We start from the raw sequence: 14,420 nt of genomic DNA on the forward strand, positions 1-14,420 counted from the left end.
CTCCAAGGGCTTAGATTGAGTTTGCCTCCTGATTTCTGAAGTCTCATGGCCAAAAAGACTTCATCTCTTCAAGGAAACTCCTTGTGCACGTGAAAATCGATGCACAGCCTGCCGGAAATTACGCACAGCCTGCCCTGCGATGAGAAAAAATTGCTGCAGAGCCGAACCGGACCAACGCAGCCCAACTTCCCGAGCGAAGATCGATGCAGCGTTTGCGTTGCGACCGGAAATTTGACACACAGCCCTACTAGATTGACGCACAGCCGAGCCGGAACGACGCAGCCTGACTTCCTGGGTGAAGGATCGATGCAGTGCCTGCCGTGCGACTGAAAATTTGACGCATCGCCTACCAGATCAACGCAACGCCTATGACTTCTTCCCCCACGCCCAGGATTTTCCCTGCATTGTCCCTGGGCATCAAAAGATCCCCGCATCGCAGTGAGGAACCAAGACTGCGCGCCGGAAATCGCCGCAAAGCACCTGGCAGTGTGGAAAGAAACAACACATTGTCTGTGCCACATCGGAAAATCCGACGCCCACCTTATTTTTCCATGAATCTCGTCCTCTGTGGTCTCCGTGTGCGATAATTTTGACGTAGACCAGGTACTTCATGCAAACAAGAGACAACTGTTGATTTCTAAGGTTTAAGACTCTTTTTAGTCTTCCAAAAGTGATATCTCAACTTGTGCTTATTGAATCTTTATCATTTTGACCTTAATTTAAACAGATAAATATCTTATATTTTTCTAAACCTGTGTGTTGTATTTGTGTGGTGTTTTCACTGTGTTACTGTATGATTTATTGCACAATTACTTTACACGTTGCCTTCTAAGTTAAGCCTGACTCCTCAGTGCCAAGCTACCAGAGGGTGGGCACAGGATAATTTGGATTGTGTGTGACTTACCCTGACTAGGATTGTGGTCCCTATTTGGACAAAGGTTAATACATCTGCCAACTAGAGACCCCATTTCTAACAGTGTCCATTGTAGGGCATTAGTTAGGTAGCATGTCTCAAGTATCTGGAGGAACTTGGTTTTCCCTAACAATTGTCTACTGATTAAACACTGTGTTCAGTATAGGTTACCCTTTCATCTCTAGTTCATAGTCAACATCAACTAGGCTACCCATGAAGTAAATGGTATAGGGTCAGTGTTGTAAATAACACATGCTTGCTTTACCTATGGGGATTGGACATATAATAGCAGTAAAGACGCTTCATATTATTCTAAGCTATTCTGCAGTTACTTTTATAGCTCTAACGGTATACCTGTTTAAAGAGAAATGTGCACAAAAGAAGTTTGGATGATGTAATCAGTGATGTCATCAATGATGCAATTTGAGATGGCATCAGTGCTGTCATAAATGATGTAATAGAATATGTCATGAGTAATATCATATGTCAGGTCATAAGCTTTGCATGGTGGGGGAACAAGTTATAGTAAGCAGCCAACTGGTGAGTTTCAGTGTTTTTTTTTCATTCAAAACGGTAATGTTGTCCCTGACAATTCACCTAACTTTAATGTTACTTTAATCTTTGGTGGGTGGGTGTTTATATATGTGTATGTGTGTATATATATATATATATATATATATATATGTGTGTGTGTGTGTAATTTCTTTTTTTACCTAGTGGAGGTGGCCACTAGGTAGTTATAGTTCTTAGTTTCCATAGGAAATGTGTTTTTGACTTGCCTATATCTTTGGTGCCAGTTGATGAATTTTCACAACATTTTCCAAAAAGATTTGACGCTCACTTCAGCTGCTGTCCAGAAAGTTTTGGGGGGATCCATCAAGTGGGTTCTAAGGAAAAAGGGGGGTCCAAAAACATGTTTTCCCCATGTTAATTTCCATAGGGATTTTGAACACAACTACAGCCCGAACCGCTGGATGGATTTACACCTATTTTGCCAGAAAGCTAGCTCTTGGTCCAAAAGGCACCCTTATTGTGATTTGGTGTAAATCCGTTCTGTAGGTTTCTAGTTATTAAATGAAAACCAAATTTGTATATATAGGGACACGGATCCTTCCCGACGCCAACGTTGAGCTTCGCAGACCATCACCAGAAGACTTGCTGTGACTGAAAGTTGCAGCTGCCATTTTCTTAACCACAACTGTGTCCCGGGAGATGAGTTTTGAGGCTAAGTAATATAGAAGGGGTCAGAGTAGAAGTGAAGGCATTTTAGGGGTGTCTTAGGGACCCCTTATGAGTTTCAAAATGCCAAAAATCTGTTTTTGTTTTAACATAGATGGAGTCACGACTTAGTTGCGACTATTAGCGCAGCCACCCATGTAACACCGTGGAGTTGCAAACCTTTGAAGAATTTTTTTTTATATACATTCACACACTCATTCTCACACTAATGCACACACTCACAGATGCACTCAGACACTCATGCACCCACTCACAGATCCACTCAGACACTCACACTGACTCACAGACCCAGTCAGTGACTCAGGCACCCATTCACAGATCCACTCAGTGACTCAGGCACCCATTCACAGACCCACTCAGACACTCATGCACCCACTCACAGATCCACTCAGACTCTTGCACACCCACTCAGACACTTGCACGCCCACTCACAAACCCACTCAGACACTTATGCACCCACTCACAGATCCACTCAGACACTCACACACTGACTCACAGACCCACTCAGACACTCACACACCCTCTCACAAACCCACTCAGACACTCATGCACCCACTCACAGACCCACTCAGCAACTCATGCACCCACTCATGTACCCACACAGGCCCACTGAGCCTCTCACACACCCACACAGACACTTATACACCCACTCACAGACCCACTCCGCAAGCACCCAATACGGACCCACTCACACACCTACTCACAGACCCACTCAGACTCTCACACACCTACTCACAGACCCACTCAGACACTCATGCACCCACTCACAGACCCACTCAGCAACTCATGCACCCACTCATGTACCCACACAGGCCCACTGAGCCTCTCACACACCCACACAGACACTTATACACCCACTCACAGACCCACTCCGCAAGCACCCAATACGGACCCACTCACACACCTACTCACAGACCCACTCAGACTCTCACACACCTACTCACAGACCCACTCAGACTCTCACACACCTACTCACAGACCCACACAGACACTCATACACCCACTCACAGACCCACTCAGCGATTCACACACCCACTCACACTCACACACCCACTCACAGACCCACTCAGTGACTTATGTACCCACTCACAGACCCACTCAACCACTCCTGCATCCACTCACACACCCACTCAGTTTCGCACACACCCACTCACAGACTCACACAACCCATTCGCAGACCCACACAGACAATCACACACCCATGCACAGAGGCACTCTCACATACAATCTCATACCCAGAGACACACTCTCAGACCTACTCTCACACCCACATACTCTCACTCTCACTCACACCAACATAGACCCTCTCACACCCACTTTCACACCCAGACTGACACACTCAAAACTACTCTCACACCAAGAGACACCCTCTCACACCCACAGTCACTTTCACACCCACTCTCATAACCAGACACACGCACTTGCACCTACTTCTCACACCCAGACAAAACCTCTCACAGCTATTCTCCCACCCAGAAAGACAGGCCCTGCAGCCGACACCAGCCTTGAAAGTTGTGAGGTAGGGTGGTTATAGGGGGGGTTGGTTGCCCCTAAGGTAACTATAACTCACGCCCTGGCCATGCACTACCAATTACCCCAGATATTACAGCACTCACGAAAACTTTTATAACTTCATTAAAGGGGTGCGTGTTCTAGTTACCTTAGGGCCTAAGTTATAGTTACTTGAAATAACTATAACTATAACTGCTCAGTTTATATGGTTTTGAACGAGTAAATTCAGAACCTAACTATAACATCCCCGTAACCTTTGTTTTTTTAAGTGAATTTCTATTTTTTTTTCAAATTCTATTTCATAACCATAACGTCCCTGTAACCTTTGTCTTTATTTCAGGCGAATATATGTGTGTGTATATATATATGTATATATATATATTTATTTTTTTACCCTTGATCAAGGAAATGTAGTTTTCCGAAACGCATTGGGTGCTGCTGTAGTTTGTGCAATAAGTGGCCAGCTTAACACACGTATGTAGTACCTGCATTGTGCTAATGTGAGACCCAGACCATTAATACATATAAATGAACTCTCATTGCAAGTCTGACAAATGCATGATTTGCCCAAACAAATGTTTGCATTTCTCTTACATAATTTTTTTTGGGGGGAGGGCTGCAAAAACGGCAGCTTTATGTGATCCTGTTGCATTTTTGCGGTTCAAACACTGTCTTAAAAATCCTCATTGCAAATCCTAGCTGTAGAAAAATCGATTTGAATACTAGTTGTTGAGATTGATAAATTTAACCTGACAAATACGGTTATACTGAAAATGGGCATATCACTGAGGGTTTTACCCAGGTGGTAAGTGCTTGTTGAGTCCACATTTGATGCTTGGTCCTTTCTTACTCCTTCACGTTCATGTCATCCTGCTTCTGTGCAGTCGTGCCCCTCCCTTTTTATCCTTCTTTCTCTTTGTTCCAGATGTTGCTTTCTTGTGAGAAGAGGGGCTCGAACCCTCCTACGATTCTTTGTCCTACTTCTCCCCGCTGCTTTACTATCCTCCTTCTCTGTCTTTTGCCATCCTCCTGTGGCTGACCCTTGACTCTTCCTTTTCCTTTACTATGCACTTCGGTCTTTCAAATAGGTATTTTCTTTTGTAGCTGCCCTAACACATATTCTTTTCCTCCCACTGTACCCTCAACCCTTTGCCCATGTTACTAAATCTTCCATACTTCTCTTGCTCTGCTGCTCCAGTCCTAGCACAAAAGGAAGTCAAAGTACTTGCAACTTCCTCCTTCCTGCCTATTTTGTATTTTTAAAGCTAATTTCCCTGTTTATTTGCTGCTTTAAGAATTATGGTGTTTTGTTTAACATACAAAATCGTTTGACTTCAGACCTGTGGCTCGGTGATAGGTCAGTGAGGTTTTTTTTTTACCTTTCATTTTGTCTGTGTTTGTCAGTATCGTTTTTCATTGAACTGCCTTTTCCTCGGAAGTTACTATCAGCAGTTTTCCTCATATTGGTGCATCCCCAACATTAGGTAATGATCAAAACATGACCTGTTCTAACCAGTGTCGTAGACTTAGGGTAAATACTAGATCAATGTAACACTCCGTCCTATGAAATCTTTCCACTGGCAGAATAATTCAGCTGCTATGATGTGTTCCGAAACGCGTTGGGTGCTGCTGTAGTTTATGCAATACATCACCAGCTTAACAAACGGATATGGCCGTGAGCTGGTTGTTCATTTATCGCTGACTACAGATTTGAGGAGAAGAGTCGATCTAAATGCAACTTTCGACTGGATTTACAGGGCTCGCGAGTCGCTACCCTGCCAGTTGATATCAACTTACTCTCTGAACTAAATAGAGCAATATGCACGATATAACTTTTTGAAAAACACGAACACGTTTAAAACATCGGCAGATACCTTGTTTAATTGTAAAAAAAAAAAATGAGTTTTTCAAATCTAAGACCTACAATTTCAAAGGTTTCTATTGTGTTCTTCAGCTACACAAGCAATATCATAGAAAATATGTGTGTTACTTCTTTAGGCTTAGAGCATGAAGATTCTGGAGTAGGTGCCTAAAACAGTCTTAACACAACCTAACCACGAGATGGCGACACGAAGCTGAGAAATAGGTGGACGTCTTTATGATACGAAAATGTGATGTCTTCAGGCTCCAGGACGCAATAAACGCGGTGTTCTGGTGACGATGCAGCTGTTGGCATTGTTGTACGCACGCTCTGGAAGGAAGAAAGCAGTAGAGGGTTTCCATGGGAGACCGAGCAGGCTTTGCTCCACTTCCGATGTGCGCGGAGGAGGCTTCAAGGAGGTGATGCTCAGAGGAGGAGGGAGCCACCAGGGTGCAAAGAACGACGGAAGGGAGCAATGCTGAGGAAGCTTTCATGAGAGGCGGGAAATTGGAGTGGAGGCTGAGAGAGTGAAGGGTATTATTTTTAGAGACTAGTTCACAGTAAACCTCATTACTTCGCCCCTTAAATATCATGTATATATGACATCTACATATGATATCTACGTATCTTATGTTATTAAGAAACTCATATACCGCCCACATATAAATTACAATTACTGTATACGATCTAATACATAAACATATACAGTCACGTTATATTTGATACGCATGATTCAGTGTAACTTACCAACACGTAATCAATAATATTTAACCTCTTTTATATAATTACATATGTTATGCACATTAGCTGAGATAGCTTGCGTTATCAGATCGGTACACATTTTCATAGTAGCCCTCAGAATCAGGATAATCGCAAAAATCTAAGTAAATCTGATATACAAATATATTTTAAATCTATACCGTAAATGATAAATCGCTTCAAGTAATTCTAACAAAAGGCGGCAAGGGGCGGGACACAAGCGGCCTGCGAAATATAAGGGCGCACACTTACACTCCTGCTAGCTGGTGTATGCCGTCTCTAAATAAGCTGTCAACTAGGGCCTAAAGCACCTGTAACAAAGAGAGCCAACTAATACACTAAATACAGCACAACGCCGCCACTTTCATCAAGCACACGTCACAGAGGCGCGCGGATCTTTCAGACCCACCACCAGGTGCCCTTCAGAGGCACACGAGTCCAACAGAATTCCTAGACAGCCGTCTTAAACTCGAGCAGGCGACTCAAAACCACCAAGACCAACAAGCGCCAATCAAAACAACACGGAGCAGTGTGATCAATCACCTGCCACAGATACATAACAAATAGCAGCAACAAGCACCCTCTGCCCTGGCCAGTACATGCTACAGCTGCTCATAGGAATAAACCCGCACCCACAGAGGAGCCAGTTTGCCCTGGAGCACACATGCACACGGACACAAAAACTCACAGAGGAATAGACGCGCAGAGCCACTAAAATGTGTAGGCCAAGCTGTATCCCTGCTACTACAGTCTATAGGGCCAGCAGGGGGAGCAGTCCTTCTGTATATATTCTCACTCATAGTGGGACTGCACAATGCAACTCGCCCACAGATGAGTACAGGGGACGGGAAGCCGACAGGTGCTTCCAGCATTCACCACTCAGACAAACACACTTGGAACTCTTGGGGGTGAATAGAAGTAGGCCGACAGAGCACCCGGCGCCACCAGGTATCGCACACAAAGAACCATTCCCAGGGTACCGGTGCACAGCTAGTAGCGGTAACCTGCTCTATGCACATCACAGCAGCATTAACGTCTTCCTCCCCGGGCCCCGCCACGGGAGAGCAGACCCCACAGACAGCAGCCTAGCCCAGGCAGAGATCTTCGACAATAGTCCTGCTCTCCCATATGCTTGCCACGGCAGCCCAGTGCCCCTCTACTCCTACACACAGTCGCGCCACATTAGCCCAGCGCCCCGCCACATCCGCTCGGTGCCCTGGCACAGCAGCATTGGCATCACCGAGCTCTGCCAGAGCAGAATCCTGCCCTGCCGCCCCAGAACAGATCTCCACAATGACCGCTCCGCCCTCCCACAGCCTCGCCACAGCCGCCCAACCCAGGCAGAGGCACGGGTCCAGAGGCAGCAGAGCGCACCTGTACACAAAGGCAAGGTGGGGCTGCCACGCCTGGCCCCGCCTACCTCCCGCCCCCGGGCTCCGTCTCCCTCCCACCCGCCTGTAGACACGAGACAGGTGGGAGCAGCGTCAGCCGGGCTCAGGCTGCAGCAAGAACAGCGCTCCATCCTCCACGGACCCGCTCGTCAATCTAAGAGGGGCACCATGCACGGCTCCCGCCTCCTCTTCCTGCTCCTCCTCTGGGCAGGGGATGCCATCCAAGGGGCGCTTGGCCTGGAACTCCACGCCTGCAAAGAGGTAGGGCACCACATCTGTCTCTTCCATATGTGTTCTGTGAGTCTTGTATCCTTTGTGTCTCAGGGAAAACAGTCGAAAACAGGTGCCAGGTGTTCCTTTCTAAGTTTCGCAGGGTGTTGGGATGGTATTTGAGCGTCCTCGGTGTACATCCTCCTGCCTTTGTGTTTAGTTCGGAGATCCGGGCTCCATTTGCGTTATGGTACAATTGAAAGTACTATATATACTGTTTGTTTTGACAAAAAGAACCTTGCTGTACGAAACCACATTTAAAGCGCCTTACAACGCTATACAAGTGCATCTCATTTCAATTTGCAAGTTTCTTTATATTCTGTGCCAAATAAATGTTAATCCGCAAACAGTTGATACTGATCACACATTTTACAGCGGCTAACGTGTATGTTTGAGCCCAGGCGAAGCAGAGATTACGTGTACTAATACCATAGGTGGCTTTCTACTGCTTGTACAGAAAAGGTGTCGTGCAGGTGATAGAAACGTATGCAGGTTGCTCATAAAGTTGATAGATTCACAATGCAGAGAAAGGCTGTCTTTGCGCACCAGGCTGGGTTTACAAAGAACACTTGCAAAACCTTTGAGAGTTTACTGCTGAATTTTGAACATTTTCCAAACATGACGTCTCTGGAATGCATTATTTGAATGGCATGTATGCAAAAAAAAAATAACTCGGAGAAAATACCCCCCCCCCCCCAATATCCCCAACCACTAGAGAATTGCAACACCAACATTACAAGTGGCCTGTTGATGCCTGTGGGCCAGTAAAAGTAAATACCAGCCCGATCTGAACTACGAGATCTGTTTAGTTTCACACTAAAATCTCTGGAAATAAGGATGAATGGGGCATCGGCCCCGGAATTACAAAACTCACTGGTAATTCCTAATTTCTAAGGGAGCCCATCTTTTAATGTCCCAGATTTTTCTCACACTTGGAGTTACCGATACCATAGCAGAGCAGCTGGTTTTGTAACTAAGGGGCCAGGTTCTAATCCCAACCTCGGATCCAAATTCTTTGATTCTGGGCACATCACTTAATGTCCCCCTTGCTCAAAAAAGTGTGTGGTGTAATCCGGTGCTCATGTAAAGTGCTCTAATGCCCACGTTTGTGAAATATATATCTTAGAAAAGTTGGTATCTAACTCTGGGTGGGGAAAATCTGGGACATTACTAATGAGGGCCTAAGATGTCAGCTGCTTCAAGTAGTTGCCTTTACAGGGTACAAGGTTACTCTAACTTTCAGCACTTTCTGCCACAACAGATTTATGTCTGTTGAGAGCACTCGTTGAGCCATTAATCAAATATTCTCTATGGCCCGCTTAGTGTAGACGGTGCCAGATTACTCTTTAGAATGATTTCTCTCTTATTTTATTTTTCATACATTTTAATTTGAACATTTCCGGCATTTGCTGGTTTTCCAAACATAGATACTACCCCTTCCATAAAATTAGTGATTGACAGCAACCCCACTCATCATGTCCTATGTACCAACCCCAAGCACCCAAAGAGGAGCGTTAGCGATAAGGCAAACTTTATTCACCCCTATTAGGTAGAATACATGAATAGCATTGAGATGAGTCAGGGTCTTCTTTCTAAGCACTGTGCAGCAGTACTCATGTTTTCAGCTCTAGGAAGTGACCATTCTGTTGCTGCTAGCTCTGTGTGAAACTACATTAATGTAAGCATTTGCATCAACAGGAGCTTTAATTGGATACATATCTCAACCCCAGAGTAAACTGAAGTGCAGGTTTTCTGTTTGTCCTCCCCTCAGTCTCCAGACACAAGTGTGTGTGGGCAATGGAGTGTTGGTGTAGCCGTCACCTCTTGCGCACTCAGTTACAAGGCAAGGCCATTGCGCGTTGTACATGGTGGACCCCAAGGAAAGAGTTGTAAGAGCGGACTGTAGGACTTCGTTATTTTCATAAGCGAAGGTGCCGTTGACGCCTTTGAAGGTTAAGCTCATTACCACATCTACCAGTGGCAGTAAGTTGTAGTTTACGGAAACATCAGCATATGCTAAGACGTGGGGAAAACATCACGCAGGATATTTCAGAGACCTGTCATTACTTTCAGTAAGGCCCTGACAATTTGTGACCAACCCTACTTACCATGCGGGTACAGACGTGTTTGCCAGAGTTGACCTTTCGGTCTTGTAAGTATGTTGCACACATGCAAGGGTTCAAATATTTTCAAATTCAGTGGGTCTAACAGATACCATACTTAGTGTTCCATTAACTGCTATGTCATGTATGTGCTATATGTGTATTTCAGAAAAGTTATGTGGGTACGTAAAACATCCTCTGAAAGACCATATAAAATAACCAGATCAGCTAAAAACAGTGATCAATGATATTTCCTCGCAAGGTGCTTTCACAAGTTTCATCTTAATGATGAGATGATTGGAATAAAAGCATTTAGTACAGAGCACACACTGAGGATGGTGAAGAAAAGTGTCCTGAAAAGGCAGAAAGCAACATCTGGGAAAGGTCTCAGTGTTGATGAGGAGTAACAGGTGTTTTTGGGAGACTAAAGTTCATTCAGGTAGAATTTTTCCCTTGACGTTTGTGAGATGGTGACAATAAAGAGAGGTGTGGGAAAGGGACCATCAGCTAGAACTAGCATTAGGTCTCCCTGGAAAACATGCACGGGGGAAATCACACGATTACCATAAAAACGTTAATCGCCACTTAGCAAGGTGGAGAAACGACCACATGATAACTATTTCAGGTCAGGTCATAGTAACACCACCATCTTAATGACTCGGCATTCTTGGTGAGACCGTGTAAACACCTCGCCGGACTCCGGCCTCACCGGCTTCGCAGACGTGTGGAGGCAGAGCAGCATGCCCATCCATTCCTCAGCTGGTGAAGTCAAAGTTTCTGGGCTGGCCTTCAACTGTCTATCCTCAAGACTGCTTCAACAACAAAATTGAGGATGAACGTTAAGAACGTTAAGAATGAGGACACAGTTGACCTCAGCCTTTCTGGTTCTATCTTAAGCTCCACTTCTCACTTTATACAAATGACCTTTGCCTGTAATGGTGAACAATTGCCATCACTTCCCTTAGAACAAGTTATGTGTTCAGTCGACCACTCAAGCACCCATTAGCACTAATGCACATTCAGGGAAATTAGATTTTTGTGAGCATACCTCTGCAGGTGAGCAATTTAGAAAAATGTCCACTTGCACTAATGTACTTCACAGTTTTAGGTCACACAGGATAACATTTTTGCTAATGAATCTGGCCTCATGTTCATGGACAATGTCAGTAAAACAAAGCATTACCGCCATAATTATGTATAGATTGGAATCAGATGTGGGCCCAGAATGGCTCCCAGGTGATTTGTGCATGTGACGCGATTCACAATTGAATGGGCTCAGGTAGTAAATGCATTGTGCTAATGTGAGACCCATCCATTCATACATATGGATGAACTCTCACCGCTATTCTGACAAATGCACTATTTGCCCAAAATAAATGTTTGCATTTCTCTTAGACTGATCGCAAACGAAAGACAAAGTACTTGCAACTTCCTTCTTCCTGCCTATTTTGCTTTTTTAAGCTATTTTACCTGTTTACTTGCTGCATTAAGACTTATGGTGTTTTGTTTAACATACAAAAACGTTTGACTTCAGACCTGTGGCTCGGTGATAGGTCAGTAAGTTTTTGCTTTGCCTTACGTTTTGTCAGTGTTTGTCAGTATCATTTTTCATTGAACTGGCTTTTCATCAGAGCTAACTATCAGCAGTATTCATCATGTTGGTGCTTCACCAACATTAGGTAATGATCAAAATATTACGTGATCTTCCCAAAGCCTCGTAGACTTAGGGTCAATACTTGATCAATGTAACACTCCGTCCTATGAAATCTTTCCACTGGCAGAATAATTCAGCTGCTATGATGTAGTGAAAATCCTCATAGGTCACAAAGCAGTCAAAACATTTTGATAAATGATTATGGAGTGTCCTCTATGTCTTCTAGGTACTTTCCAGGCACATGTTGTCTGCATTTGGTGTTCAAGACGCTACCTTCTTTCTTTTGCTACTAGTAATATTTACAGGTTTTGCTTACACATACTGATAGATACCATAAAATGGTGCAATTACCCTACTTTACTTTGTTACAAGTAAGGATGACATTAAACATATCAAAACAACCTACAGAATATCTAAATGCTTATCAAACGAAGTAATGCTTAGTCATTTTATTAAGAAAAAAGAACAAACTTAAGGGTCCAGGCATGACCAGAAAGCCTAAAACACGACAATACAAAAAATCCTGGCACAATGCAGAATATTAAAAAATGACCAAATTAAAATTGTTTGTGATTACCAGAATACATTATTACTGCCTATTCATATTCCTTCACGTATTTTGGTTTGTAGTTTCTTTGAAAACATATTTCTTTCAACTCATGAGGAGAATGACGTTAAAAAAATTGAGGGTTTCGCATTTTTGGAAGAATAACCTTTCATTTTTTTAAAACAATTTTCAGCATATAGCCCCAAAGTATCTAAAAGAATACACTCTTAGACAACTCTAGAGAATCCTAAAACTCCTGCAACAAAACACATAATGGGGACATGGTTATTGGAAGACCCACCAGCATTATTTTATATAGTGACTTAGCCATTGATCTGACTACCATAATGCATTTCAATAGCTTGTTATGCTTGTTTTTTAGTAATACACCACGCTGTTAACCGATGTAGATGATCTCTTGTCTCCACATGAACAATATGGTATTGAATCTTACAAGTCTAGCCTTTACTTAGGAACAAGAGGTCTAGTAAAACCACAGGCATTTTATTTTGTATTTACTGCACATTTAACGTTTGGCTGCCGAAGCATTAATGCAAACCACTATTTATAGCTAGTATGATGTTTACAAATATAGTATGATTTCTTAAACATCTTCAGTAATTTCCACATTCTCAAGACTCATTTCAAAGTGAGGATGGATTCTTAATAAGTTATCGGTGCGCAATCAGGTATTTCATACTAGTCAACACATTTCCAGTTATTCTTGAATTGCGCTTTCCAATAGAAATACAATATCTTTTTAGAAAGTGGCAGGGCTTCTGTATATGAGCTATTTACATGCACTTACATTTCAGATATTCAGATGATAATAATGAGGTATCGCTTCACATAATGCCTGACCTTTGATGTCTTCACTAACACTCATCCTTTCCAGAAATGCATGTGATTTTAACACTTAATTTCTGTACTCCACCAAAGTGACACTTCCTTAATGATTTCAATAAGTATTGTGCAAAAATAAATTCATACTGGATTTGCAAATGATACTCTGGAGGAACTTGTAAACGTTTTGACCATGGAAATCAGAAACTCCAGAAGGTTATTTCATGCCACCGAGGTCAACTGTAAGCATCTGATTGGAGTTAATGATGAAAAGAACGCAGGGTAACTAACCATTTGTGACTTATGGAAATTCGACCCCTCCTGCAATCTCCTTCAACCTGCTTCATTACATTTTTTTCTTCATATATAGATTCATCATATTTAGACTTTTTGCAAAACTTTTGTTACCAAGTAACTAATTCCTTCCCAAGCCCATTCAACATTCTGGTGCATAAAATGTCTTTAAAATGATTTGGGGAGGGTGTGTGGCCAAGATGGCGACACTGTAAGACATGTCCTCGGCCCTCTCCCATGCCGCTGACCGTTATGTGCGCCTCCAAACACCATTTATTAATGGCCCAGGCAGCACCCCCGAGCTTGAATCCACATTGCGAGGGCTTCACATGAAAAAGGAGCCCCAGAGGAGCAGATCACGTCACCGGAGGGGAGCTGTGGAGCCGCCGCCAGACTCAAGATAGCGGGTGCTGCGTAACTGCAGCGAGGCCTGGGTTGCTCTTCCCGCTCTGATGTCACTGGAGCTGAAGACCTTCAAGAGCCAACCCCTGGCTCGCGGAGAGGGCATTGAGACGGCAGGGCTTGCGAACCCTGCCCAGATCCAGCCCTCGCACTTCTGAGCCTGTGAGCTGTGAAGGCCTCCCGACCCCTAAGAGGTGCGGACGCTGGGCTCACAAGAGGCTGCAGATTGGATGGAGTGGGGCACTCAACGAGGATGCGGGAGGCTGGACTCAGGAGCAGGGCCGTCCTGTACCTCAGAGGGTCAGCTCCAGTGCTTATCTTGCAGTTGCGCAGGTAGGAGGGCCCTGGCGGTGCGGCGTCTCCAGGGTTGCCCTAGCAGTCTGGGTTGGCCCTCTCCTGCTGTATTGTTGGATCCGGGTGGCCTGCCTCATTCCCCAGCCAGTGGCTGTTACCGCATGAGCCAGGCTTTTGCGGTTGAGGGCCTGGGCTCTACCTGGAGGAAGACCCACAGCGCCGAGCCTCGGGGGCCCGGGGAACTCCGAAGACTGACACCTGCGAGGGGGAAGAAGATCAGTGTGCTGGCTGGGTTGGTGGGCCCTGGATATCCACATGGCAGCCCCCAGTGGCCAGGGG

General features: G+C 44.4%; 1 protein-coding gene across 1 annotated transcript in view; it reads left to right on the forward strand.

Annotated features, from left to right (window-relative positions):
* Positions 1–7,752: 7,752 nt before the first annotated feature.
* Positions 7,753–14,420, forward strand: part of ELAPOR1 (endosome-lysosome associated apoptosis and autophagy regulator 1) — a 344,279-nt gene continuing 337,611 nt past the window's right edge. The window contains exon 1 of the mRNA XM_069238875.1: positions 7,753–7,936. Coding sequence (XP_069094976.1) covers positions 7,844–7,936 — 93 coding nt within the window. The 5' untranslated portion in view covers positions 7,753–7,843. The remainder of the gene's footprint in view (positions 7,937–14,420) is intronic.

Source organism: Pleurodeles waltl, chromosome 6, assembly GCF_031143425.1.
Source record: "Pleurodeles waltl isolate 20211129_DDA chromosome 6, aPleWal1.hap1.20221129, whole genome shotgun sequence".
Taxonomy (NCBI): Eukaryota; Metazoa; Chordata; class Amphibia; order Caudata; family Salamandridae; genus Pleurodeles; species Pleurodeles waltl.